Raw genomic sequence first — 25,445 nt, 5'->3', positions numbered from 1 at the left:
TACATGATGGTGTATGTTTAAAATAAAAAAAATTGCACCTTAAAGGGGTTGTCTCACCTGGTTTCAGTGGCCTATTGCTATTATATGTCACCAATATCAGATAGGTGTGGGTCCCGCTGTCAGTGCTAGAACGGGTCTCCTAAAGTGAATGAGAGCGCACGCGCAGTGTGCTCCCCATTCCCTGCTATTTTTGAAGCGCCCATAGAAATGAATGAATGGCAGCACCAAGCGATCCTTCGTCGATGTGTAATGCAGCAGCCTCACCGTTGACCCTTGATCCAACAGGCCATATAGTAAACGTAGAAGGAAATGGCACCGGCAGCATCTAACATCTTCCAATCTTTTATTACAACCCCCAGACAAGTAAAAACAGCAACGTTTCAGCTGAAACTCAGCCTTTGTCAAGCCTAATGACATCCACATTGTTACACATATACAGTGGGGGAAATAATTATTTGACCCCTCACTGATTTTGTAAGTTTGTCCAATGACAAAGAAATGAAAAGTCTCAGAACAGTATCATTTCAATGGTAGGTTTATTGTAACAGTGGCAGATAGCACATCAAAAGGAAAATCGAAAAAATAACTTTAAATAAAAGATAGCAACTGATTTGCATTTCATTGAGTGAAATAAGTATTTGAACCCTCTAACAAAAAAAGACTTAATACTTGGTGGAAAAACCCTGGTTTGCAAGCACAGAGGTCAAACGTTTCTTGTAATTGATGACCAAGTTTGCGCACATTTTAGGAGGAATGTTGGTCCACTCCTCTTTGCAGATCATCTCTAAATCCCTAAGGTTTCGAGGCTGTCTCTGTGCAACTCTGAGCTTGAGCTCCCTCCATAGGTTTTCGATTGGATTAAGGTCCGGAGACTGACTAGGCCACTCCATGACCTTAATGTGCTTCTTCTTGAGCCACTCCTTTGTTGCCTTTGCTGTATGTTTTGGGTCATTGTCGTGCTGGAACACCCATCCACGACCCATTTTCAGTTTCCTGGCAGAGGGAAGGAGGTTGTCGCTCAGGATTTCACGATACATGGCTCCGTCCATTTTCCCGTTTATGCGAATAAGTTGTCCTGTGCCCTTAGCAGAAAAACACCCCCAAAGCAAAATGTTTCCACCCCCATGCTTGACGGTGGGGACGGTGTTTTGGGGGTCATAGGCAGCATTTTTCTTCCTCCAAACACAGCGAGTTGAGTTAATGCCAAAGAGCTCAATTTTGGTCTCATCAGACCACAGCACCTTCTCCCAGTCACTCTCTGAATCATTCAGGTGTTCATTGGCAAACTTCAGACGGGCCTGCACATGTGCCTTCCTGAGCAGGGGGACCTTGCGAGCCCTGCAGGATTTTAATCCATTGCGGTGTAATGTGTTTCCAATGGTTTTCTTGGTGACTGTGGTCCCTGCTAATTTGAGGTCATTAACTAACTCCTCCCGTGTAGTTCTAGGATGCTTTTTCACCTTTCTCAGAACCATTGACACCCCACGAGGTGAGATCTTGCGTGGAGCCCCAGAGCGAGGTCGATTGATGGTCATTTTGTGCTCCTTCCATTTTCGAACAATCGCACCAACAGTTGTCACCTTCTCTCCCAGCTTCTTGCTAATGGTTTTGTAGCCCATTCCAGCCTTGTGCAGGTCTACAATTTTGTCTCTGACATCCTTGGACAGCTCTTTGGTCTTTCCCATGTTGGAGAGTTTGGAGTCTGCTTGATTGATTGATTCTGTGGACAGGTGTCTTTTATACAGGTGACTAGTTAAGACAGGTGTCCTTAATGAGGGTGACTAATTGAGTAGAAGTGTCTAACCACTCTGTGGGAGCCAGAACTCTTAATGGTTGGTAGGGGTTCAAATACTTATTTCACTCAATGAAATGCAAATCAGTTGCTATCTTTTATTTAAAGTTATTTTTTCGATTTTCCTTTTGATGTGCTATCTGCCACTGTTACAATAAACCTACCATTGAAATGATACTGTTCTGAGACTTTTCATTTCTTTGTCATTGGACAAACTTACAAAATCAGTGAGGGGTCAAATAATTATTTCCCCCACTGTATATACACCCCACAAATCACCAATGATAGTCACAGTTCATCTCATCTACCAATCACTATAGATCGTGTGTTCACTCAATAGGCCATTACCTTCCACCTGGTTATGGACATGCAAAGACGCTGTTTAGTTGCAACCATAAAATGGCGACATTGGTCATGTCGGCGTTGTCCCGAGTGCACTGCGCAGCCGCGCGTAGTTACACTTGCCCAGTAAGATGTGTCCGACCGTGTCCATGGCAACTGACAGCGCTCATTCATGCAGCCAATCGGCTGTCTCGAAGATCACATGACGCACGTATCAACGCGTCATGTCCGCAGACGTCATCAAGGCACACCCTCGTGTGTCCAATAGATATATCTCGCGAACCCTCACGAGCGGCGTCATTGTACCGCATCATCATCAGTGCCATGGTAACGGGGACGTATCTACAAAATGAAACAAAACCTGTTCAGATCAAATTACTGAGCAATCACATGGGACAATTACATGATTTTCCTATTTTATGACGTAAAGTCATGATTTTATTAAAGACACGGAGGCGAGTATTGCTTTCTCTTTCTTTACTAAAACTCACAGCAGCAAAGAAAAAAGCATCAATCAAACTGATAACCATGGCAACAAGCTCCTCCCCACTGTGCCTGTATAATAGTCTCTGGCTCTGTTGACTCCTCCTCTTTCTTTGGTGACGACCGATGTCCATAACTCTGAAGGTTAGAACCAAATTCTCCAATCACGGAAACTGTAATCCAACGGAAAAACAACTCTACTCTTCAATGGAAGAAAGAAACCGGAAGATCAAACACCATCCGTATCCAGAAGACAGTATATTTAACCTATGAAAAGAAATAAGATAAAGGTAGAAAACATTCTAATATCTCACAAAATATTATCAGCAATGTACAGTAATGAATATATTGCATAATCAGATGATGAGAGAATAATGTACAAAGACTAGTAGATAATGTATAAACAGAAAAGACTCAGGGGGGGGCAAATGAAATGGGAGGGGCAATACTCGCCTCCGTGTCTTTAATAAAATCATGACTTTACGTCATAAAATAGGAAAATCATGTAATTTTATTACACGACACGGAGGCTCCTATTGCGAGTTTAAAGCTGACCTACAACAGGGGAAAAACATGAACCGTAGGCCTGAAATAAAACTCACGAAACGTAGATACACGAGACCAATCCGCCATCTTCATAATATCCTCCAAACGCGCTCCAGCTAGTGCCATAGATGTCGCAGAGGCTCCTCTAGTGGAATGAGCAGTGAAGATCGCAGTATCCACTCCTGCTAACGTCATAACCCATTTCACCCAACGGGCTAATGTGATCGTGGAGACTGGACGGAAAGGACGCCAATAGGACAGAAAAAGCTCAGGAGAAGACAAAGAACGATGAGAGGCCATACGAGCCTCATATTCCTGAAGACATAACACTGGACAAAGAGCAGGAGAATCTGGGAAACTGGGGTACGAGACCGACCGAATACTGGTTTTGGTGCGACGTGTGATGTTGAACACGACCCCATCAGGAGTGAAAGAACGAGCGTCGTGATCTAAAGCGCGGACGTCTGACACTCTCTTGCAAGAAATTAAACAGAATAAAGAGACCAGTTTGGCTGCAAGTTGACGGAGGGAGAGGTCCGTATTAGAGGGCCATGAGGAAAACAAGGAAAGGATCAAAGAGACATCCCAAGTGGAAGAGAAGCGAGGCCTGGGAGGGCGAGAGAGACGGGAACCCTTGAGAAGTCTGCAAACGAGAGGATGCTGACCAGCGGGACACCCGCCAAACCCTTGATGAAATGCGGAAATGGCAGAACGGTACAAATTGATGGTACGGTAAGTCTTGCCTTCTTCAAAAAGTGAAGCAAGAAACTGAAGAATTTCCGTTACAGAACTTGAAATGGGATCCAGGTGTCTAGCCAGGCACCAATCAGTCCAGGACCTCCAGGCTGATCGATAAGCTCGTCTGGTTCCCGGTGCCCAAGCTTCGTCCAATAGACGTCTAGCTGTTTCCGAAATTCCAGCGATGTCCCAGGGATCCCTGAAATTCTGCATGCCAGGAGCTGAAGAGAGCCGTTGATGATGAGAGGGTGTCCTAAACCTGCTGGATCCAACAAGAGGTCTGGAAAGACCGGAAGAAGTAGAGGGCATTGGATCAGACATTCCATGAGTTGAGGGAACCAGGATTGTGTGGGCCAGAATGGAATTATGAGTACAAGATCCGCTCCCTGACGGCGGATCTGAGACAATACTCGAGATATCATCGCAAATGGGGGAAAGGCGTATGCGAGGTGGCCGGTCCAATCCTGGAGGAACGCATCGATTGCTTCTGCGTCCGGGTCCGGACGCCAGCTGTAAAAGCGTGGAAGTTGGGCGTTCAAACGGGACGCAAAGAGGTCTAAAGAGAATGGACCCCAATGGGAGGATATGGATGAGAATACTGTGCAATCTAACTTCCAATCTCCCGAGTCCGACAGGAAACGTGAGCTCCAGTCTGCTTGAGTATTGTGGAGTCCTGACAAATACTCCGCCGTAACTGTGATTTCTCTGGCTAGGCAGAATGTCCAGAAGTCCCGAGCCAATCTGGATAGGATCGCAGAATGTGTGCCTCCCATGGCATTGACATATCGGACTGCGGAAATGTTGTCCATCCGTAGTCTGACGCAAATTCTGGATAAACCGCTCGCAAAACTGCGAACTGCAAAACAACCCGCCAGAAGTTCTAAGGCGTTGATGTGGAGCTTGGATTCCTCTGGTGACCAAGGCCCTCCGGTCATTACACCCTCGCAGTAAGCACCCCAGCCGAGAAGGCTGGCATCCGAGTCTATCGTGAAGTCCGGTCGGGGACTCAATAATGCCTTCCCGTTCCATGTCTCCAAGTTGTGGATCCACCACGTTAGTTCTTCTCTGGTGTCCTCGTCCAAGGTGACTAAATCTGCGTAAGATGCTCCCGCATGGAGGTGAGCAATCTTGAGACGCTGCATGCCGCGATAGTGTAAGGGAGCCGGAAATACTGCTTGAATTGACGAGGATAGGAGGCCTATGACTCGGGCAAGATGCCGCAGAGGAACTTGCTGGAGAGACAGAGTATGAAGAAGTTCCTTGCGGATGGCACGAACCTTGGCAGTTGGAAGGCTGAGAGACACTGTGGACGAATTGATAGTGAAGCCCAAGAATTCTATGGATTGGGCAGGAGTCAGTGATGACTTCTCCAGGTTGAGTAGGAATCCCAACTGGGATAACAGATCCATGGACCATTGTAGATGCGTAAGAAGGACTGAAGGGTCCTGGGCCATGATGAGGATATCGTCCAGATAAATAATCAGACGAATACCCCGAGCTCGGAGGTAGGATATAACTGGGCGCAGAATCTTGGTGAAGCACCAAGGGGCCGAGGATAGGCCGAAGGGTAGGCATGTGAATCTCCAAATTTCCGCGTCCCAGAGGAAGCAAAGGAGATCCCTGGATGATTCGGCAACCGGAACTGTCAGGTAGGCATCTTTCAGGTCTAATTTGACCATCCAATCTCCTTGGAGGAGCATATCTTTGAGGAGATGAATGCCCTCCATCTTGAAGTGCCGGTATCGCACGAAGGCGTTTAGTGCCCGGAGGTTGATCACGGGTCGCATCTGGCCTCCTTTTTTGGCCACAAGGAACACACTGCTTATGATACCCTCGGATGAGGAGGGAGCTCGCTCTATGGCGCCTTTCTGACATAGTGCAGTCAATTCTTGATGTAATAGCAGGTGCATTGAGGACGAGAGAATCACAGGATATGGGTGAGGGATCTGGATTTGGGAGCAAACCAGCTCTATGTGAAACCCTTGGATGGTAGCAAGGACCCATGGATCGGTCGTGATGGTTGACCAGACATGGGAAAAAAGACGGAGCCTGCCCCCCACCCAAGGAATCAAAGAAGACATTGGTATATGACTTACCGAAAGGGCGTCTAGAAGATGAACCTCTGGCTCCACGTGAACGCCATGAAGATCCGCGGGTGGGGAAGAAGGTGGGCGGCTGTCGGAATTCCTGGTTAAAGGGACGATAGGAGAAGGAGCCTCGACCCGAACCCCGGGTCTGGTATGATGAACGGCCGGACAGGCGGCCCCTAGAGCTGCCGGCCCTGTTAGAGACCCGTCCCTGGAAGACTCGCCTCATCGATGTTTGGGCCTTATCAAGGGCAGTAAAGGCTCCTACAAATCGGGACAGATCCTTAATGAAGGTATCTCCAAATGGCAATCCTTGAGCCTCTTTACCTGCTTCTGTCAGGGCTAAATTAGAGAGCTTAGGTTCGATTTTGAAAAGGATTGCTTTTCTTCTCTCTATAGAGAGTGAGGTATTCACATTACCCGTGATGCACACGGCACGTTGTACCCATCCCCGGAGTTCCTCCGGATCCACCAGAGTATTCTGGGTTCTGGCCGACTCTGCCAGTTCGAATATTTTTGTAAGTGGGCCCAAAAGGTCCAATAATTTGTCCTGACAGGACTTCCAGCCCGATTTTGATAGGAATTGGCACATTTTCGGATCAACTATGGGCGTTTCACAGACCTTATTGGGAATAATAAGTCTGGGGCATTCAGCTTTTAGCTTATTACGCGCTTCCTTAGAAAGGGGTTGGCGCACACGGGCCTCTAGGTATTTGGCCACATGGGGAGATGGGAGCCACTCCGCCGACCTCGGATGATGGATTGCATCAGGGTCAAAAAGGGGTTCACCCGCGGGATCCAAAATGGCCGAGGATTCCAGAGGAACCTCAATGGATGCAGTAGGCAGTGTATTAGGTACTGAGGATGGACCCGGATGGTCCGTATCCAAAGAATCCTCCTCCTCCTTATCTATAAAGTCCGAAGACTGGTACAGAGCCTCCTCATCAGATTCGGAAACCGAACCACTCTCAAATTGCGCTCTGGCGCATTTCCATTGCCTCGCCTTTTCTGCCTGGCGGGCGTAGGCTCTCTTGCGCGAATGATGCGCGCCATCTTGGGTGGCTATTACTCCACCAGTCGTATTGGTTCTGGAGGCTGGTAACCCCTTTTCAGGTTTTGAGGAGGAAGGATGAGCCATAAGGGCCTCAGAGATGGAGCTGGAAATGGCTGAGGACATGGATCCCATAGCGGTCTGAATTGCAGCAGCCACAGAGCGTTGAATCGCTAAGGACTGCGCCTCAGAATAAATGGTATCTGATTCCTGGACATGAGGGGTAACATCCAAACCCTCAGGGACAGGGCTACTCCCATGTACGTTGTCCCTAGACATGATGTAAAATGGGGCAACAGAAACGCTTTTTTACCTCAGTAAAGTTTGCTAATATCACTCCCCAGGTAATGTGCTGGACAAGGAGAAGCTAATTATTAAGTACAGGGAGTGCAGAATTATTAGGCAAGTTGTATTTTTGAGGATTAATTTTATTATTGAACAACAACCATGTTCTCAATGAACCCAAAAAACTCATTAATATCAAAGCTGAATATTTTTTAAAGTAGTTTTTAGTTTGTTTTTAGTTTTAGCTATTTTAGGGGGATATCTGTGTGTGCAGGTGACTATTACTGTGCATAATTATTAGGCAACTTAACAAAAAACTAATATATACCCATTTCAATTATTTATTTTTACCAGTGAAACCAATATAACATCTCAACATTCACAAATATACATTTCTGACATTCAAAAACAAAACAAAAACAAATCAGTGACCAATATAGCCACCTTTCTTTGCAAGGACACTCAAAAGCCTGCCATCCATGGATTCTGTCAGTGTTTTGATCTGTTCACCATCAACATTGCGTGCAGCAGCAACCACAGCCTCCCAGACACTGTTCAGAGAGGTGTACTGTTTTCCCTCCTTCTAAATCTCACATTTGATGATGGACCACAGGTTCTCAATGGGGTTCAGATCAGGTGAACAAGGAGGCCATGTCATTAGATTTTCTTCTTTTATACCCTTTCTTGCCAGCCACGCTGTGGAGTACTTGGACGCATGTGATGGAGCATTGTCCTGCATGAAAATCATGTTTTTCTTGAAGGATGCAGACTTCTTCCTGTACCACTGCTTGAAGAAGGTGTCTTCCAGAAACTGGCAGTAGGACTGGGAGTTGAGCTTGACTCCATCCTCAACCCGAAAAGGCCCCACAAGCTCATCTTTGATGATACCAGCCCAAACCAGTACTCCACCTCCACCTTGCTGGCGTCTGAGTCGGACTGGAGCTCTCTGCTCTTTACCAATCCAGCCACGGGCCCATCCATCTGGCCCATCAAGACTCACTCTCATTTCATCAGTCGATAAAACCTTAGAAAAATCAGTCTTGAGATATTTCTTGGCCCAGTCTTGACGTTTCAGCTTGTGTGTCTTGTTCAGTGGTGGTCGTCTTTCAGCCTTTCTTACCTTGGCCATGTCTCTGAGTATTGCACACCTTGTGCTTTTGGGCACTCCAGTGATGTTGCAGCTCTGAAATATGGCCAAACTGGTGGCAAGTGGCATCTTGGCAGCTGCACGCTTGACTTTTCTCAGTTCATGGGCAGTTATTTTGCGCCTTGGTTTTTCCACACTCTTCTTGCGACCCTGTTGACTATTTTGAATGAAACGCTTGATTGTTCGATGATCACGCTTCAGAAGCTTTGCAATTTTAAGAGTGCTGCATCCCTCTGCAAGATATCTCACTATTTTTGACTTTTCTGAGCCTGTCAAGTCCTTCTTTTGACCCATTTTGCCAAAGGAAAGGAATAATAATTAATAATAATTATGCACACCTAATATAGGGTGTTGATGTCATTAGACCACACCCCTTCTCATTACAGAGATGCACATCACCTAATATGCTTAATTGGTAGTAGGCTTTCGAGCCTATACAGCTTGGAGTAAGACAACATGCATAAAGAGGATGATGTGGTCAAAATACTCATTTGCCTAATAATTCTGCACGCAGTGTATATATAAGAATATTTTATAAAATGAGGGTCCGGAGAGCAGACAGTAAATATGCTGTGTGACAGAAGCAAATCCCGGTGTTCGTAGGTAAGAAACGGCCGAAATCCCGCTAAATCTCGCGAGATCTCGGCGATTCTAAGCGCAGAGCGCGCGAAACTACGCCGCAGCAGGAAGAAGACAAAATGGCGGCCGAAATCGCGCGAGACTTCGGCCGTCTGAGGTGAAACTGTGAGCAGCAGCGGCGCAGACAAGGTAAGGGCTAGAAGACCGCAACGCAGATAAAAACGCCAAGCAGGGCGAGAAAAAACGGGGAGACTGAACCCTAATAAGGGAAAGGGAAGCTAAATAAATAAAACACCTATAAAGGAAAAAATATATATATATTACCTCCAGAGCGGAGGGGGGGGGGGGAAACCCCCCAAGCACAAGGAGGTTAAACTATCACAGAACCGATATAGATAAATATCACAGTAAAATAAAAGCAATTGTCAGAATAATATCCCCCACAGATATATATGGGAAAAAACTAGTACTTATCTGTGAGGGGAGCAGCAAAGAAAGAGGAGGAGTCAACAGAGCCAGAGACTATTATACAGGCACAGTGGGGAGGAGCTTGTTGCCATGGTTATCAGTTTGATTGATGCTTTTTTCTTTGCTGCTGTGAGTTTTAGTAAAGAAAGAGAAAGCAATAGGAGCCTCCGTGTCGTGTAATAAAATTCATGGAACATGAGCAAAAAACGCATATATGACATAGCCATACAGTCTGCAATCCATCCATGAATAGATCCAAATATAATGGTTAGGAAGGCACAAGGTAAAGCATGTATCATATATTGTAGATACAAAATAATAGAACACACGTAAATGAAGTAATGGCAAATAAGTATATTAGAAGGCAACTGGTTCACCCTAAAGTCAATGGAAGTGACATAGAATTTGACGTCACTTCCATTGACTAAGATGGGTAGCTAGTATGTTCTCTAGGTATCAAGACATCTTGTTTTTATTATGTTATATGTAAATTAGTCCTGGGCGATTCATCCCTCACCCTTTAGGGTGAACCAGTTGCCTTCTAATATACTTATTTGCCATTACTTCATTTACGTGTGTTCTATTATTTTGTATCTACAATATATGATACATGCTTTACCTTGTGCCTTCCTAACCATTATATTTGGATCTATTCATGGATGGATTGCAGACTGTATGGCTATGTCATATATGCGTTTTTTGCTCATGTTCCATGAATTGTCCCATGTGATTGCTTAGTAATTTGATCTGAACAGGTTTTGTTTCATTTTGTAGCTGCGTTCCCGTTACCATGGCACTGATGATGATGCGGTACAATGACGCCGCTCGTGAGGGTTCGCTAGATATATCTATTGGACACACGAGGGTGTGCCTTGATGACGTCTGCGGACATGACGCGTTGATACGTGCGTCATGTGATCTTCGAGACAGCCGATTGGCTGCATGAATGAGCGCCGTCAGTTGCCATGGACACGGTCGGACACATCTTACTGGGCAAGTGTAACTACGCGCGGCTGCGCAGTGCACTCGGGACAACGCCGACATGACCAATGTCGCCATTTTATGGTTGCAACTAAACAGCGTCTTTGCATGTCCATAACCAGGTGGAAGGTAATGGCCTATAGAGTGAACACACGATCTATAGTGATTGGTAGATGAGAGGAACTGTGACTATCATTGGTGATTTGTGGGGTGTATATATATGTGTAACAATGTGGATGTCATTAGGCTTGACAAAGGCTGAGTTTCAGCCGAAACGTTGCCGTTTTTACTTGTCTGGGGGTTGCAATAAAAGATTGGAAGATGTTAGATGCTGCCGGTGCCATTTCTTTCTATACCTACACTAAGGACAGGTCGTTAATACCTAAAGATCAGAAAACCCATTTAGATTCCATTCACACTGTGGATTTTGCAAAGGAAGAAACCATCCGGTTTTATGCTACGGTTTTTGAGTGTGATTGGGGCTGCCCTGCTCGTGGTTTAGCCTCATGGCTGGAGCTATATGGCCAGCAGACACCCACCGTGGCTCCAGCACCATTCATCCAGACACTGCGCTAAGGTAGGACGGGTTCTTTCAGTCGTAGCTGTAGACCACAAGAAGGGCAGCGTGGCCTCCCTTCAGCAGCTTCTAGGCACAGGCCCTGTGTAAAATCCCATCGGCAAAAAAACTCCCTTGCCTCCTGAAAGGACATAATGCGGCCAGATTTGGTGTCGGTGTTAACCCTGCAGGTCCTTGTGATCCTGTTAATTTAATCACCTTAAAGGGATATTCCCACCACTCACTAGACTGGGGGCCCCTGTGCACACAGCTACTCCATTCATCTCTATGAGATGATCATAGTACTATGTCGGTCAGCCCCAGGACACGCATGCTCGACCGGCCGGGGACTGATCAGACATTAGGGGATAGGGGCTAAATTATTGTAAGGCCTCATGCACACGACCGTTGTTTGGGTCCGCAACATGTCCTATTCTTGTCCGCGCTTTGCGGACAAGAATAGGCATTCTATTGACAGCCGTCCGTTCTGTAAATTGCAGAAGGCACATGGGTGGCTTCCGTTTTTTGCAGATCCACGGTTTGCGGACCGCAAAAAATGGCACAGGCGGATGCATGAGGCCTAACCTGAATACCCATTTAAAAGCCACACAAAAGGTTAAACATCAGATGGAGTTCTGGGTGAGGAGGTTTATAGATCTGTCCGCAGCTAGATGGGTGTGTGGGTAACAGCGATGCCGAGAGAGCCCACCGCATTCTATGTCACCTAAACTCAGTGCCCCCAACATGTTTCACCACAGTCCTAGCATCTTTAGGGGTTAAAGGGCCGTATTGTGTGTTTCCCTCCACTCCATGTGATAACTAGGCCAAAGTCTGTACATGAAAGGCGTTCTCCAGAGCAGACATTGGAAGACGTGGTCACATGAGTTATGGGTTTTCGCCCTTCTCCTCTACAGGTTTACTTTAAAATAAGCAAAGTCCCAGGAAAATCTCTTTAACCACCTCCCGTCCGCCCATAGACTAAAAAACGTCCGGGAGGTGGTTCTCGATTTCTGAATAAACGTTCCTTAACGTCCATTCAGAAACTGCAGCTGCACGCTAATCGTGCAGCTGCAGATCGGGTTGCTCGCTGTCAGTGACAGCAGGGCAACCCTTAGGCCTCTTTCACACGGGCGTTGAGGGAAAATGTGCGGGTGCATTACGGGAACACCCGCGATTTTTCTGCGAGTGCAAAACATTGTAATGCGTTTTGCACTCGCGTGAGAAAAATCACGCATGTTTGGTACCCAAACCCGAACTTCTTCACAGAAGTTCGGGCTTGGGATCAGTGTTCTGTAGATTGTATTATTATTTCCTTATAACATGGTAATAAAGGAAAATAATAGCATTCTGAATACAGAATGCATAGTAAACTAGCGCTGGAGGAGTTAAAAAAAATAAAATAATAATTTAACTCACCTTAATCCACTTGATCGCAGAGCCGGCATCTCCTTCTGTCTTCATCTTAGGCCTCTTTCACACTTGCGTTGTCCGGATCCAGCGTGCACTCCACTTGCCGGAGGTGCCCGCCAGATCCGTAACAACGCAAGTGAACTGAAAGCATTTGAAGACGGATCCGTCTTCAAAATGCGTTCAGTGTTACTATGGCACCCAGGACGCTATTAAAGTCCTGGTTGCCATAGTAGTAGTGGGGAGCGGTATACTTACCGTCCGTGCGGCTCCCGGGGCGCTCCAGAATGACGTCAGAGCGCCCCATGCGCATGGATGATGTGATCCATGCGATCACATCATCCATGCGCGTGGGGCGCCCTGACGTCACTCTGAAGCGCCCTGGGAGCCGCACGGACGGTAAGTATACTGCTCCCCCGCTCCCCACTACACATTACCATGGCAAACAGGACTTTAGTGTACTGGGAGCCATGGTAACCATTCAGAAAAAGCTAAACGTCGGATCCGGTAATGCGCCGAAACGACGTTTAGCTTAAGGCCGGATCCGGATTAATGCCTTTCAATGGGCATTAATTCCGGATCCGGCCTTGCGGCAAGTGTTCAGGATTTTTGACCGGAGCAAAAAGCGCAGCATGCTGCGGTATTTTCTCCGGCCAAAAAACATTCCGTTCCGGAACTGAAGACATCCTGATGCATCCTGAACGGATTTCTCTCCATTCAGAATGCATTAGGATAAAACTGATCAGGATTCTTCCGGCATAGAGCCCCGACGACGGAACAGAACAACGCAAGTGTGAAAGAGCTAGCTGTGTGGAGCAACAGGACCTGTGGTGACGTCACTCCGGTCATCACATGATCTTTTACCATGGTGATGGATCATGTGATGACCGGAGTGACGTCACCACAGGTCCTGTTGCTCCACACAGCTAAGATGAAGACAGAAGGAAATGCCGACTCCGCGATCAAGTGGATTAAGGGCTCTTTCACACCTGCGTTGTTGTCTTCCGGCATAGAGTTCCGTCGTCGGGGCTCTATGCCGGAAGAATCCTGATCAGGATTATCCTAATGCATTCTGAATGGAGAGAAATCCGTTCAGGATGCATCAGGATGTCTTCAGTTCCGGAACGGAACGTTTTTTGGCCGGAGAAAATACCGCAGCATGCTGCGCTTTTTGCTCCGGCCAAAAATCCGGAACACTTGCCGCAAGGCCGGATCCGGAATTAATGCCCATTGGAAGGCATTGATCCGGATCCGGCCTTAAGCTAAACGTCGTTTCGGCGCATTGCCGGAGCCGACATTTAGCTTTTTCAGAGTGGTTACCATGGCTGCCGGGACGCTAAAGTCCTGGCAGCCATGGTAAAGTGTAGTGGGGAGCAGGGGAGCAGCATACTTACCGTCCGTGCGGCTCCCCGGGCGCTCCAGAGTGACGTCAGGGCGCCCCAAGCGCATGGATCACGTCATCCATGCGCATGGGGCGCTCTGACGTCATTCTGGAGCGCCCCTGGAGCCACACGGACTGTAAGTATACCGCTCCCCGCTCCTACTATGGCAACCAGGACTTTAATAGCCTCCTGGGTGCCATAGTAACACTGAAAGCATTTGGAAGACGGTTCCGTCTTCAAATGCTTTCAGTACACTTGCGTTTTTCCGGATCCGGCGGGCACCTCCGGCAACAGAAGTGCACGCTGGATCCCAACAACGCAAGTGTGAAAGAGGCCTAAGGTGAGTTAAATTATTATTTATTTATTTTTTAACCCCTCCAGTGCTATTTTACTATGCATTCTGTATTCAGAATGCTATTATTTTCCCTTATAACCATGTTATAAGGGAAAATAATAATGATCGGGTCTCCATCCCGATCGTCTCTTAGCAACCGTGCGTGAAAATCGCACCGCGTTGTCCCACAAAATGGTACCAAAGGCGTAAGTCCCACAAAATGGTACCAATAAAACAGTCACCTCATCCCACAAAAAATGAGCCCCTACATGAGAAAATCTCTCAAAAAATAAAAAAACTATAGCTCTGAGAACATGGAGACACTAAAACATCATTTTTTTTTTGTTTAAAAAATGCTATTATTGTGTTAAAGTGAAATAATAAAAAAAAAGTATACATATTAGTTATCGCCGCGTCCGTAACAACCAGCTCTATAAAAATATCACATGACCTAACCCCCCTCAGGTGAACACCATAAAAAAAAAAAAACTGTCAAGAAAAGCCAATTTTGTGTTAAAGTGAAATAAATAAATAAAAAGTATACATATTAGGTATTTCCACGTCCGTAACGATCTGCTCTGTAAAAATGTCACTTGACCGAACCCCTCAGGTGAACGCTGTAAAAATAAATAAAAACGGTGCTAAAACAACCAATTTTTGGGTCACTTTGCCCCATAAAGTGTTCTAATGAATGATCAAAAAATCATATGTACCCAAAAATAGTACCAATAAAACTGGCACCTTATCCCCTAGTTTCCAAAATGGGGTCACTTCTTGGGAGTTTCTACTGTAAGGGTGCGTCAGGGGGGCTTCAAATGGGACATGGCATCTAAAAACCACGTGGCGCTCCTTTTTTTCTGCGCCCTGCCGTGTGCCCATGCAGCAGTTTATGACCACATGTGGGGTGTTTCTGTAAACCGCAGAATCTGGGTAATAAATATTGAGTTTTGTTTGGCTGTTAACCATCGATGTGTTAAAGAATAAATTGGATTAGATAAATAAAGGTGAACTACAGGGTGGGCCATTTATATGGATACACCTTAATAAAATGGGAATAGTTGGTGATATTAGCTTCCTGTTTGTTGCACATTAGTATATGTGAGGGGGGAAACTTTTCAAGATGGGTGGTGACCATGGCGGCTATTTTGAAGTCGGACATTTTGAATCCAACTTTTGTTTTTTCAATAGGAAGAGGGTCATGTGACACAACATCAATCTTATTGGGAATTTCACACTAAAAACAATGGTGGTTTTAACGTAACTTTATTCTTTCATGAGTTATTTACAAGTTTCTCTTTGTTTACAGCTATTGACATGTCGCCGAGGTTAACAAGTGAGGAGCGGATAGAAATTGTGCTGATGTCTGGTGAACGCAGTAACCGGGTCATTGCAGCAGATTTCAATGCAAGACACCCTACGAGACCACCCATCTCCCATGCTACAGTTAGCAAACTGCTTGCTAAGTTTTGTGAAACTGGTTCAGTGTTGGATTTGCCAAAATGTAGAGGCATGAAATCTGTCTCTAATGAAGAAACATCAGTGGCTGTCCTAGCTTCATTCAGCAAGAGCCCACAGCGTAGCACTCGCCGCGTGTCACTGGAGAGTGGCATTAGTCGAACATCCCTTCGGCGGATATTAGCTACTCACAAATGGCACCCTTACAAACTCCAGCTACTGCAGCATCTCAACGAGGATGACCCAGATCGGCGCACTGAATTTGCAGAATGGGCAAAACAAAAATTGGAACAGGACCCTCGGTTTACGCAGAAGATTTTGTTCAGTGATGAGGCAAACTTTTATGTGAATGGTGAAGTTAGCAAACAAAACCACCGCTATTGGTCTGACACTAACCCACATTGAATAGATCCCTCCAAGACTGGTATGGTGTGGGATATGGGATACAAAGATAGTGGGGCCATTCTTCATCAATGGAAACCTCAAGGCCACTGGATATATGCGAAATTGCTACATGATGATGTGTTTCCCTCTTTATGCACTGAAGCTGGCACGTTCCCTGAGTTTTTCCAGCAAGATGGTGCACCACCACATTATGGGTGTCAGGTCCGAGCATTCCTAGATGAACAGTTTCCTGGAAAGTGGATTGGTCGTCGTGGGCCAGTTGAATGGCCCCCAAGGTCTCCCAATCTGACCCCCTTAGACTTTTATCTTTGGGGTCATCTGAAGGCAATTGTCTATGCTGTGAAGATACGAGATGTGCAGCACCTGAAACTACGGATACTGGAAGCCTGTGCTAGCATTTCTCCTGTGGTGTTGCTATCAGTGTGTGAAGAGTGGGAGAAGAGGGTTCCATTGACAATCCAACACAATGGGCAGCACATTGAACACATTTTATAAGTGGTCAGAAACTTGTAAATAACTCATGAAAGAATAAAGTTACGTTAAAACCAAGCACATCATTGTTTTTCTTGTGAAATTCCCAATAAGTTTGATGTGTCACATGACCCTCTTCCTATTGAAAAAACAAAAGTTGGATTCAAAATGGCCAACTTCAAAATGGCCGCCATGGTCACCACCCATCTTGAAAAGTTTCCCCCCTCACATATACTAATGTGCCACAAACAAGAAGTTAATATCACCAACCATTCCCATTTTATTAAGGTGTATCCATATAAATGGCCCACCCTGTACATGGACTCAAATTTATGACTAGCATGAAGTACAATGTGTCACGAGAAAACAATCTCAGAATGGCTTGGATAAATGAAAGCGTTCCAAAGTCATTACCACATAAAGTGAGATATGTCAGATTTGCAAAATTAGGCCTGGTCAGGAAGGGGGCAAATGGCCCGGATGTGAAGTGGTTAAAAAAACTCTTACTTGAGCTCAATAAGCAGACTCCATGTCACATAGCTCCTCCCCCCTGTATCACCCTGTGGTGGGAGGAGCAAACTCCATGTCGCATAGCCCCTCCCTCCTGTCTGTCACCTTGTGATGGGAGGAGCAAACTGCATGTTGCATAGCTCCTCCCTCCTGTATCACCCTGTGGTGGGAGGAGCAAACTCCATGTTCCATAGCTCCTCCCTCCTGTCTGTCACCTTGTGATGGGAGGGGCAGACTACATGTCGCATAGCCCCTCCCTCCTGTATCACCCTGTGGTGGGAGGAGCAAACTCCATGTCTCATAGCTCCTCCCTCCTGTCTGTCACCCTGTGGTGGGAGGGGCATACCATGTCACATAGCGCCTCCCTCCTGTCTGTGCCACCCTGTGGTGGGAGAAGTAGACTCCATGTGACATAGCTCCTCCCTCCCTCCTGTCTGTGCCACCCTGTGGTGGGAGAAGTAGACTCCATGTGACATAGCTCCTCCCTCCCATGTCATGTGGTGGGAGGGGCAGACTGACACATAGCTCCTCCCCTCCACAGTCATTAAAATAAACACAGGATAAAACATTACAACAACTATACAATTTAATACATTTACAGCCAGTAATCTGGTTCTAATGCTGCACAGGGCCATAAAATAGAACAGCCTTACAGAACATGTGACCTTCTCATCACAGCCAATCATTTTTCTAGAAAATAAAAACCGAACTTTGGCGGCGGTATAGGAGACCATTTTCTGTTGAGACTAGTGTAACACATTAATTATAACTGGTCATTATTAGCGTCTCCTCTCCAGTTAATTTATATAAAACCTATCACAGACCAAACTGTAAACTGCACTGGAGTAGGATGGCGGTTAGAGATGAGTGAATTTCATATTTTGAAATTCGTTCACGCTTCGTTTGGTGGTAAAAGCAGAATTGCGTTATGGATTCCGTTACCACGGACCATAACACAATTCTGTGACGGAATGACTTTAGAGGCATCCCGTTATTCATTCCGTCATAATAGAAGTCTATGGGCTGCAAAACGGATCCGTCCCGTTTCTGTTATGCATAAATGAAACGGGACGGATCCGTTTTGCAGCCCATAGACTTCTATTATGACGGAACGAATAACGGAATGCCTCTAAAGTCATTCCGTTATGCATTCCGTCATAGAATTGCGCTATGGTCAATTCTGCTTTTACCACCAAACGAAGCTTGAACGAATTTCATAATATGAAATTCGCTCATCTCTAATGGCGGTATTATGAAGATCAACCTTTAGGAGGCTGGCTTTGATTTTGCAGTATCTCCTTTAGGTTGTATCTGTGGTATCTATGAAAGCTGGTACAATGGCGGTCATAACGGGCTGGCGCCATCTGTGCTGTTCTCCTCCGATTCTGCGGCTTTAAGCTTTGAGAGCGCAGCGTGAATCCTGAAGAGGGTCCGTGATTCCATGGAGTAACTCTTGTAATTGTTTCTGTAGGAAAGACAGGAATTAGAGACATGCCCAGTATATGTAGTTTCTGACACACAGCTCCAAATCCCCTGCATAGGCAGATTAGATTACAATGCTGGCTCCCTGCAGCCACCACTAGGGGGAGCCAGCGTTTGGAATCGCAGATCGAGTCTCTAAATGGGCAAGTTGCAACACTGAGAGGCATTGATAATTTGCAAAAGAGTTTGCTTCTCACCGAGCAAGCACTCTTTGGGGTAGATGAGGGGGAGGGTGACAGAGAGGAGGCTGAGGAAAGTGAGGTAGCTAGCTGGGTAAAAGTTAGAAAGCGGGGTAGAGGGAAGAGTGCCAGGGAGGCTAGCCCTGATCTGACACACCCCAACAAGTTTGCACGGTTGGCAGATGAGGGGGATGTCGGTTCAGGGAGAGCACTGCTGCAGCCAGACACTTCCTCTGCCAGTCAGGGGAATGTCAGCTCCGGTAAGCAGGGGACCAGGAGAGCAGGGCAGGCCAGACAGGAGCTGGTAGTGGGAGACTCCATTATTAGGGGAACAGATAGGGAAATCTGTCACAAAGACCGTGATCGCCGAACAGTGTGCTGTCTTCCTGGCGCTAGAGTTCGACACATCGCGGATCGGGTTGACAGATTACTGGGAGGGGCTGGAGACGATCCAGCGGTCATGGTCCATATCGGAACCAATGACAAAGTTAGAGGTAGGTGGAGAGTCCTTAAAAATGATTTCAGGGATTTAGGTCAAAAGCTGAGGGCAAGGACCTCAAAGGTAGTATTTTCCGAAATACTGCCTGTACCACGAGCCACACAAGAAAGGCAATGGGAGATTAGGGAGGTTAACAAGTGTCTCCAGAACTGGTGTAGGAAGGAGGGGTTTGGGTTCCTGGAGAACTGGGCCGATTTTTCTATCGGCAACAGGCTCTATCGTAGGGACAGGCTGCACCTCAATGGGGAAGGGGCAGCTGTGCTGGGGAGAAAGATGGCTAGAAGGTCGGAGGAGTGTTTAAACTAGGGACTGGGGGAGGGTAATTACGTTATAGGAGGGGAAGATAGTGCAGATAGAGACCGGGGGCAAGGTAGTGGGACTGGGGGAGGAATGGAAGGAGGGACTAGAACAGTTCAGAAGGAAAGGTGTAGGGTAAAAAATATACATAAACCTCTCAAATGTATGTATACTAATGCCAGAAGCCTGACTAATAAAACTGGTGAACTGGAATTAGTGATGTGTGAGGACTATGACATAGGGATACTGGGGGCTGAAGCTATGACAGTGGGAATAACTGAGACATGGCTGGATGATAGCTATGACTGGGCAGTTAATGTACAAGGTTACAGTCTGTTTAGAAAGGATCGCTAAAACCGGAGAGGTGGAGGGGTCTGCCTTTATGTAAAGTCCTGTCTAAAGCCCACAGTCCGAGAAGATATAAGTGAGGGACATGAACATGTGGAGTCACTGTGGGTAGAGATACATGGAGCTAAAAACAACAATAAATTACTAATAGGAGTTTACTATAAACCACCTAATATTCCAGAGTCCACAGAAAATCTACTACTAAACGAGAAAGACGGCAAATAATAATGAGGTGGTTATTATGGGGGACTTCAACTACCCAGATATAGACTGGGAAACTGAAACTTGTACATCTCATAAGGGAAACAGGTTCGTGGCTATAACCAAAGACAATTACCTCTCCCAACTGGTTCAGGACCCGACTAGAGGGACGGCCATACTGGACTTAGTATTAACCAATAGGCCTGACAGAACAACAGACGTGCAGGTTGGGGGACACCTGGGAAATAGTGACCATAAAGTAATAACCTTCCAATTATCATTCAAAAGAGCGTTTCTACAGGGAGGAACAAAAATACCAAACTTCAAAAAAGCTAAATTTAGCCAACTAAGAGAGGCCATAGGCCAAACTAACTGGGACAAAGTCCTCACAAATACAGACACAAAATGGGATATCTTTAAAAACATCCTAAAAACTCATTGTGAGAGGTACATACCGTATGGTAATAAAAGGTTAAGGAACAAAAAGAAACCAATGTGGATAAACAGAACTGTAAAGAAAGCAATAAATGACAAAAAGAAAGCATATAAAACACTAAAACAGGAGGGTAGCACGGAAGCACTGAAAAACTATAAGGAAAAAAATAGAACATGTAAAAAACAAATAAAAGCGGCCAACCTAGAAACCGAGAGATTAATTGCCAAAGAGAGTAAAACTAACCCTAAAATGTTCTTCAATTATATAAATGTTAAAAAGTATAAATCTGAAGGTGTTGGCCCTTTAAAGAGTAATGAGGGGGGAGTCGCAGAGAGCGACGAGGAGAAAGCAAAGCTGTTAAATATTTTTTTCTCCAATGTATTCACTGAGGAAAATAAATTGTCAGATGACATGCAGAATGCAAAAATAAATTCCCCATTAAAAGTGTCCTGTCTGACCCAGGAAGAAGTACATCAGCGGCTTAAAAAGATTAAAATAGACAAAATCGCCAGGACCGGATGGCATACACCCCGTATCCTAAAGGAATTAAGTAATGTCATAGCCAGACCCTTATTTCTGATATTTGCGGACTCTATACTGACAGGGAATGTCCCACAGGATTGGCGCGTGGCATATGTGGTGCCAATATTCAAAAAGGGGCCAAAAACAGAGCCTGGAAACTATAGGCCGGTAAGTTTAACATCTGTTGTGGGTAAACTGTTTGAAGGTTTTCTGAGAGATGCTATATTAGAGCATCTCAACGGAAATAAGCAAATAACGCCATATCAGCATGGCTTCGTGAGGGATCGGTCATGTCAAACTAATTTAATCAGTTTCTATGAGGAGGTAAGTTCTAGACTTGACAGCGGCGAATCAATGGATTGTCCAAAGCATTTGACACTGTACCGCATAAAAGGTTAGTATATAAAATGAGAATGCTCGGACTGGGAGAAAACATCTGTATGTGGGTAAGTAGCTGGCTGAGTGATAGAAAACAGAGGGTGGTTATTAACGGTACACACTCAGATTGGGTCACTGTCACTAGTGGGGAACCTCAGGGGTCAGTATTGGGCCCTATTCTCTTCAATATATTTATTAATGATCTTGTAGAAGGCTTGCATAGTAAAGTATCAATTTTCGCAGATGACACTAAACTGTGTAAAGTAATTTACACTGATGAGGACAGTATACTACTATAGAGGGATCTGGATAGACTGGAGGCTTGGGCAGATAAGTGGCAGATGAGGTTTAACACTGACAAATGTAAAGTTATGCACATGGGAAGGAATAATGCAAGTCACCCGTACATACTAAATGGTAAAACACTCGGTAACACTGACATGGAAAAGGATCTAGGAATTTTAATAAACAGCAAACTAAGCTGCAAAAAACAGTGTCAGGCAGCTGCTGCCAAGGCCAACAAGATAATGGGTTGCATCAAAAGGGGCATAGATGCCCGTGATGAGAACATATTGTTACTACTTTACAAATCACTGGTCAGACCACACATGGAGTACTGTGTACAGTTCTGGGCTCCTGTGAACAAGGCAGACATAGCAGAGCTGGAGAGGGTCCAGAGGAGGGCAACTAAAGTAATAACTGGAATGGGGCAACTACAGTACCCTGAAAGATTATCAAAATTAGGGTTATTCACGTTAGAAAAAAGACGACTAAGGGGAGATCTAATTACTATGTATAAATATATCAGGGGTCAGTACAGAGATCTCTCCCATCATCTATTTATCCCCAGGACTGTGACTGTGACGAGGGGACATCCTCTGCGTCTGGAGGAAAGAAGGTTTCTACACAAACATAGAAGAGGGTTCTTTACGGTAAGAGCAGTGAGACTATGGAGCTCTCTGCCTGAGGAGGTGGTGATGGTGAGTACAATAAAGGAATTCAAGAGGGGCCTGGATGTATTTCTGGAGTGTAATAATATTACAGGCTATGGCTACTAGAGAGGGGTCGTTGATCCAGGGAGTTATTCTGATGCCTGATTGGAGTCGGGAAGTAATTTTTTATTCCCCTAAAGTGGGGGAAATTGGCTTCTACCTCACAGGTTTTTTTTTTGCCTTCCTCTGGATCAACTTGCAGTATAACAGGCCGAACTGGATGGACAAATGTCTTTTTTCGGCCTTATGTACTATGTTACTATGTTACACACTGGATTCAGTGGGATCCCCCTAGTGGCAGCAGCAGGTATCACAGATGTGCAGTTACGTACTTGGCACGTCGTAGGAGTGGGATGGCATCTTCTCCTCTGCGTTGCTGCATATAAAGGAGGCTCAGCTCCAGCAAGGAGTTGGGGACTAAATGGTGATCGTACTTTATCTTTTTCTCACTGCGGAGAAAGAAAGAAGATCAGTCCGCGGGGCAAACGTTAACCCCTTCACACCTGCCCCGTACTATTATGCTACATAAATTAATGTAAAGTGATGTAATAGTACTGCATTGGGGCTCGCTGGGCTCAGGAGCTGTGCCCGCATCATCACATGCTGGTGCCAGCTGGGTACTGCTTGTGCTCTGATCTCCCTGGCAGTCCCATAGGTTTACATGTGCATGCAAGTAGGGTTGCACCGGGTATCAAAGTATCGATACTTTTAGACCCGGATCGATTCGATACCGGGATTTGCCATTTACCGATAGAGAACATGGCATTGCCGCTCTCAGCGCGCGCCATGTTCTCCTCAGCAGCATAGTGATGCGGCTGCCGCTGCCAACATTGAGGAGGAAGGGAGGGGCTGTGGCCACTGCGCCACCAAGGAATATAATAACCCATTAATTCAAATGTAGGTTGCGGGTGCCGGCAATATGACATACCCGGCCTCTATGACAGAATGTGATCCCGTGATCTGCGGCAATTACCTCCTCAGGTGCAGCACCTGATGGGTTAATTGACGGGGATCGCAGCACCCTGTCCTAGTGGCCGAGTATGTGATACCGCCTGCACCCGCAACCTACATTTTAATGAATGGTTTAATTATATCCATCAGTGGCACAGTGCGCCCCCCCAGTAAATCATTGGTGGCAGTGGCCATAGGGTCCCCTCCCCCCCTCCTCATTGGTGGTGCAGTGGTAGCTTCTGATCGGAGCCCCAGCAGTGTAATCGTGGGGCTCCGATCGGTTACCATGGCAGCCAGGACGCTACTGAAGCCTTCCATGGTAGTCTCCCTGCTGCTGTGTGCACAAAGCCCAGGGCAGCAGGGAGAGTGTGAAGTCCTATTCACCCTGATAGAGCTCTGTTAGGGCTCATGTGTTTGGTGAGTAATACGTTACTGTTTCTGATCCGCAAAAAACGAATCGCATACAGAAACCATACAGATATATTTTGTGGAATAACGGAACAGAAGAGGACTTAAATCAGAGAAAACAAAAAAAACTCAGATACGGCACAACTGATCCGTGAAAAACGGACCGCAAAACAACAACGGTCGTGTGCATGAGCCCTTAGGGTGAATAGGACAAGGGATGAAAAGATCCCTAAGGGGGCTAATAGTTAGTAAGTAAAAAAAAACAAAAAAAAACACCAAAATATTAAAAGTTTAAATCACCCCCTTTCCCAATTTTACATATAAAATATATAAACAATAAAAAAAAAAAATAAACATATTACTTATCGCCACGACAGAAAAAGTCCAAAATATTAAAAAATATCTCCTATGCGGTGAACGCCGTAACAGAAAAAAAAAAAGAAAAATGTGTGATTCGCCATTCTTTAGTCTCCTTGTCCACCCCAAGAATAGGATAGGACTGTTCAATTATGGGCCGGACGTTCCATAAAAGGCAGAATGTACGCAACTTTTTTGGTGTTTTATTTTTTTCAGTTTTATACTTTTTCATGGTATCGAAAATCGTATAAAAATGTTGGTATTGTGACAACCCTACGTGTATGACCATCACACCATTCAAACAGTGGAACACAGGGCCCCGTTCTCATGATCAGTGGATGGACCCCCGATGATCGGACCAGGATAGGGCATAAGTCTTTGTAATGGGACAACCTCTTTAAAGGGCATCTGTCAGCACTGGCTGACCTGTTACATGTGCACTTGGCAGCTGAAGGCATCTGTGTTGGTCCCATGTCCATATGTGCCCGCATAGCTGAGAATAATGATGTCTTAATATATGCAAATGAGCCTCTAGGAGCAATGGGGGTGTTGCCATTACACCTAAAGGCTCAGCTCTCTGTGCAAATGCCGCTCACTCTGCACTTTGATTGACAGGACCAGGTGTGATGACGTTTACACTGTCTGGCCCTGTGAATTGAAGTACAGAGGGTGTGGCAGTTACAGAGAGAGCAGAGCCTCTAGGTGTAATGGCAACGCCCCCGATTCTCCTAGAAGCTCATTTGCATATAATAAAACATTATGAATATGGGACACATATGAATATGGGACCAACACAGATGTCTTCAGCTGCCGAGCGCACATGTAACAGGTCAGCCAGTGTCATAGGGACAAACCTGCTGACAGATGCCCTTTAAAGATGATGGCATATCATTGTCTGACCTCTGGTAGATGTGGGTGAAGCATTGTTCAGCCTGCGCCAGCCTCCCCTGATGCTTCAGGCACAGACCTTTTAGGAGTAATATGGAGCAGCGGTCGTCGTCCAGGTACTCGTTGGCTGTAGAGGAAAGCACAGAGTAATGTGTATGTAGATGGCACCATACAGTTCACCGTGTGCCCCCACTGCCAGCACGGGCACACTGTTTACCTGGCTCTTGCAGCAGGCGGTTCTCAGCCTCACAAAGCGTATTCAAGGTGTCTTCTGTCAACCGGACGTCCTTCCCAAGCACAGAAAATCCATTCCACAAGTACATTATGTCCTGCAGGAAAGAAGCAAATGTCCAGCTTTTAGGGCTTTTCTTTTATTTTTTTATACTGATGAGCTATCCTCAGGATAGGTCATCAGTATCTGATCGTTGGGGGGGGGGGGGTCCAACACCGGGGACCTCTGCCAATCAGCTGTTTGAGAGGGCACAGCG

General features: G+C 45.9%; 1 protein-coding gene across 3 annotated transcripts in view; it reads right to left on the bottom strand.

Annotated features, from left to right (window-relative positions):
* Positions 1-18,191: 18,191 nt before the first annotated feature.
* Positions 18,192-25,445, bottom strand: part of LOC120986426 (tetratricopeptide repeat protein 39A-like) — a 44,200-nt gene continuing 36,946 nt past the window's right edge. For all 3 annotated transcript variants that reach the window (XM_040414990.1, XM_040414988.1, XM_040414989.1), the window contains exons 15-18: positions 25,175-25,286; positions 24,970-25,084; positions 22,686-22,802; positions 18,192-18,484 (exon numbers count right to left, since the gene is read on the bottom strand). In XM_040414990.1, coding sequence (XP_040270924.1) covers positions 18,364-18,484; positions 22,686-22,802; positions 24,970-25,084; positions 25,175-25,286 — 465 coding nt within the window. In that variant the 3' untranslated portion in view covers positions 18,192-18,363. The remainder of the gene's footprint in view (positions 18,485-22,685; positions 22,803-24,969; positions 25,085-25,174; positions 25,287-25,445) is intronic.

This window comes from Bufo bufo, chromosome 1 (genome assembly GCF_905171765.1).
Source record: "Bufo bufo chromosome 1, aBufBuf1.1, whole genome shotgun sequence".
Taxonomy (NCBI): Eukaryota; Metazoa; Chordata; class Amphibia; order Anura; family Bufonidae; genus Bufo; species Bufo bufo.
The sequence above is the reverse complement of the archived record's forward strand: the minus strand, read 5'-3'. Positions and strand labels throughout refer to the sequence as shown.